Genomic DNA, 3,821 nt, shown 5'->3' on the forward strand with positions numbered 1-3,821 from the left:
CTGGAAATATTGTATTAATTGGCAGTCAGTTTATAGTTTTATTTGACTGTGTCCTCAATATCATTTATACAACATGGGAATTATATTAGCCTATAGTTTTTTCATTTTTTACCATGTCAATAATTAAACATAGAAATGGATTTATTAAGAAATACTGCAGGTATTTCTTCATTTATCATTTATGAAATCATATTAGGCTAGTTAGTTTTCCTTTATCAAAACAGTACTATTATTTGAACTTAGAAATTGATTTAAAGTCAATTCATGACTTTTATTTGAATTGCTATTGCCAGTCATAAATGAAAAACTTGAAACTAACTTGAAAAACGGACAGTTTATTAAGAAATATTGCAGGTATTTTTTCGAACAGAACATATTTTTGTGAGAGTATTGTTTTAATTGGTAATCGATTCATATTTTAATGTTACCGTGTCCTCGATATCACTTTTCATCCTGTTATTTTTTTGTAATATTCCTTTAACAAAATCCAATTACATAATCTTTCAGAAAGTGACGTAATTTAATTAGGAAAATAACAGCACCACCATCAGTGAAGTATTAGCAGTTGATTTGATGAATTTTGTGATATTATTTGATTTGTCACTAAAGTCCAGTAATAAATGATGTGTGTGTGTGTGTGTGTGTGTTTCAGTAAATAGAAAAAATGCTCAGAGAAGATTATCACATTTAATAATACTTGGCAAACACTTGGTGAGGCATTGTGGGAGGAAAATAACACCCATAATTTAATCAAACCAGATACAGATTTACAGAAATTGTACTTGTATGACTTAAAGCACTAGATAATAATACTTACATAATTTTTAATATATCATTTTTATCATATGTTATTAGCTACACTAGAAGTGTCAATATCTGTGCTCAAAATACACATCTAAAGTGCACTTAAGTCATTAGCCATGCAGCAAATAAAGTGTCGAGAACATTTAAAAGCACTTGAAAATTACCATCGGCCTTCTGAAACAAGACTTACAGGCGTCTTACAGGCCTCAAGGGCCCGTCTATCCCTGAGTGAGAGGTTTGATTGGACCTAATCTCTCTTAGTGCAGTTCTAGGGTCATTTTTGTAGTACAAAGTAAACGCTTAGTATGATGGACTTCAGATCCTGAACAAAATGAGAGAAACCGAAAACTATTCAAGCTGTCATATTTCACCCTATACAAGCAAAAGCAGGTGACATTTCTATTCTCTAGGAGACGACTGGGGCATTTTCCAGGCTTTGTTTTTCTTTCTGAACTCTTATTTAATAGTGAAAGTGCCCTCGACTATATTTTTAAACAAATGATAAATCTGGGTTAAGTATAATTCCGCATTAGATCTCATGCCCTTATAAGCCTGATGTCTCAGTGCTGGAGCACATTCAAAACAGGGAGTAGCAGTACCATAAAAAGCCATCCGCGTGTACGCACACACACTTTCACACAATCTCTAAGCATAGACTGAGATTAAGGCATGTGTAATCTCACTGGAATGCACTGTTTCAGAGCCCCAGCTGTACCCGAGCACAAAACACACAGGTTATAATCCTCATCTGCTGCATGCGTGTATGAAACAGAGAAGAGCATGAGTACATAATAGACTGATCTTTGGTAGAAGCTTCAGGTCACATGTGCGCTATGTTGTGTGCCTTTTGTAGTTCTTTGGTCATTTACAGTGAAATGCTCAAAATGTTGAAAGTTTCTATGGCATCTTCTTTTTAGTCTTGACGAGGCCTTTCTCTACTAGGCAGCGGTAAAACTCCTGGATATACGTGTACACACACTTCCAGTCTGGCTCTCGCATCTGCATCAAGTCATCAACGTCCAGCAGGCGAGGACAGTCAGCTAGTGTCCTATACGCATAAAGAAAATTAAGCCTATTTTTAGGACCATTATGTTTTTTTTGCATTGTGACATTATTTTCATGACTCGAGCACATTTTTGTTGCAAAATACCTAAAGCACATTTCATCTGCTTACCACACATTTCTCATTACAATAGTGTTAGAAAATAGTGATGTCTTCATTCAATTATTTATGCGGATTTAATTATAAAATGTGCCTTGATAAAAAAAAAAGATTAATAATTTAAATTAAGAATTAAATTTGAAATTAAAATTAACAATTAAAAAAGATTAAACACACTTATAAATAAAATTAATTAAATTAAATATTAATATATTGAACAATTAAATATATTACTATTATAATATGAAATTATAATAAAATATATAATTATTGTAATATATCTTTTGTATTATAATATTATTTTATATGATAATTTTATATATTTTTTTATTATTTCTTTCTTTTTGGGGGGGGAAGTATGTCCCTAACATTTCTTTATGACACAAAGGTGGATGCAGTAAATAGTGTGAAGTCTTACTCTGCAGTCTTGAATGCTTTCTCAAAGTTGGCCCTGCGATCATAGGGGTCGAGAGTGCAATATTCAAAGCTCTCTGGGAAGAACCTGTGCACCAGGGCACAAAACGCCAGACCGTCTGCCCAGCTAGAGGAGAAATTATGGATGTTCACACCCTAAACATAGAAACAAGTATAAGAGGGAAAATCACAATAAAGCTGTGAAGAATTAAAAAAATAAAATAAAAAGCCAATTTTTAGGACCATTAGGTTTTTTGCATTGTTTAAATGATAAAAAGACACCCACCACCACACATCTAATTTACATTATTATAATGTATTTGATACATTTATGCTGATTTACATAAAAATAAAAAAATTCAAACAATAGAGTTTTTGGTTGTAAAGGGAATCAAAATTGGGCATTTACAAAAAAATGTATGTTAAAAAATCAGGATGCATTACAGTTATGGGAAATGTGCTTATTTGTCATAATTTTTGGATTTTGTTGTGAAATGTGACCTGGACATTTCCATTCACACAGGGAGACTAGCAGACATTTAGCAAATCAGAAACTGTTTGATTTGATCTTATTTTGTCTCTTCAGGCCCACCTCATATGGTTCAGTCTTGACCCGGCACCAGTCCAGCAGCATCTGTTTGACATCTTTGGTATTTGGGCCCCCGACTGCTGAGCTGCCCGGCACTTTAACCCTGGCCACATGGGACTGAGCCGGGCTTTAGGAGGAAAACAGCACAATCAGTCAACGGGATACATCCCACGCTGTCATCCTGTCAGGAATCTAGGAATGACTCACCTGCCCACAGTTTTTGGAGAGGAAGTAGAGGTTGGTGGAGAAAACGATTTTGCCTGAGCCGTCCCTGTACCGAAGTGAAATAAGAAGGGAAAGGTTATCAAAGCCTTGCAGATAGAAGTGCAGTAAAAGTACATTGTGTTCAAAGCCTCATGAGTGATGGTCACTCACTGTGTGCATTGTACTGAGCGCCGCTCGGGCCATTAGCGGGTTTCTGGTCCTTATTCAGTCCAGCAGCTGTCTTTCCTCCACCACCCTGCTGACGCAGGTTCTCCATTCGGGCCGCCCGCTCTCTATCACGCCGCTCTGACAGAAACAGAGGAAAACAAAAACAAACTAAATAATAGTTTTCTGAATAGGAAAGTTAACAAATAACAGCAGACGTTTGTTTTACTAAGTTTCCTTCCTTTGGTTGTTTGTGTAATAGTAAGGAGTCTTAAAGGCAGAATCTCATGAAACCTGTCAAGAGCATGTCTGGCTTATTTTCACACACTACTGTTCAAATGTTATAGGGGTCAGTATTTTTTTTTTAAATGAATACTTTTATTCAGTAATGACTCATTAAATTGATCAAAAGTGAAAAAATGCCTTGTTTCTACAAAAATAGGATTTTTTATAAAATTACATTTATAAAAAAAAATATATATA

General features: G+C 34.8%; 1 protein-coding gene across 1 annotated transcript; it reads right to left on the reverse strand.

Moving 5' to 3' along the window:
- Positions 1-771: 771 nt before the first annotated feature.
- On the reverse strand, positions 772-3,677 carry LOC107579337 (smoothelin-like protein 1). The gene is made up of 5 exons (XM_016265179.1): positions 3,345-3,677; positions 3,177-3,240; positions 2,973-3,096; positions 2,385-2,536; positions 772-1,852 (listed from the first exon to the last, which is right to left on the reverse strand). The coding sequence occupies exons 1-5, from the start codon at positions 3,448-3,450 to the stop codon at positions 1,702-1,704; spliced, it is 597 nt and encodes a 198-aa protein (XP_016120665.1). The 5' UTR covers positions 3,451-3,677; the 3' UTR covers positions 772-1,701.
- Between the last annotated feature and the right edge of the window lie 144 nt (positions 3,678-3,821).

The sequence above is a fragment of the Sinocyclocheilus grahami genome, unplaced genomic scaffold, assembly GCF_001515645.1.
Source record: "Sinocyclocheilus grahami isolate Dianchi unplaced genomic scaffold, SAMN03320097.WGS_v1.1 scaffold16718.1, whole genome shotgun sequence".
Lineage (NCBI taxonomy): Eukaryota > Metazoa > Chordata > Actinopteri > Cypriniformes > Cyprinidae > Sinocyclocheilus > Sinocyclocheilus grahami.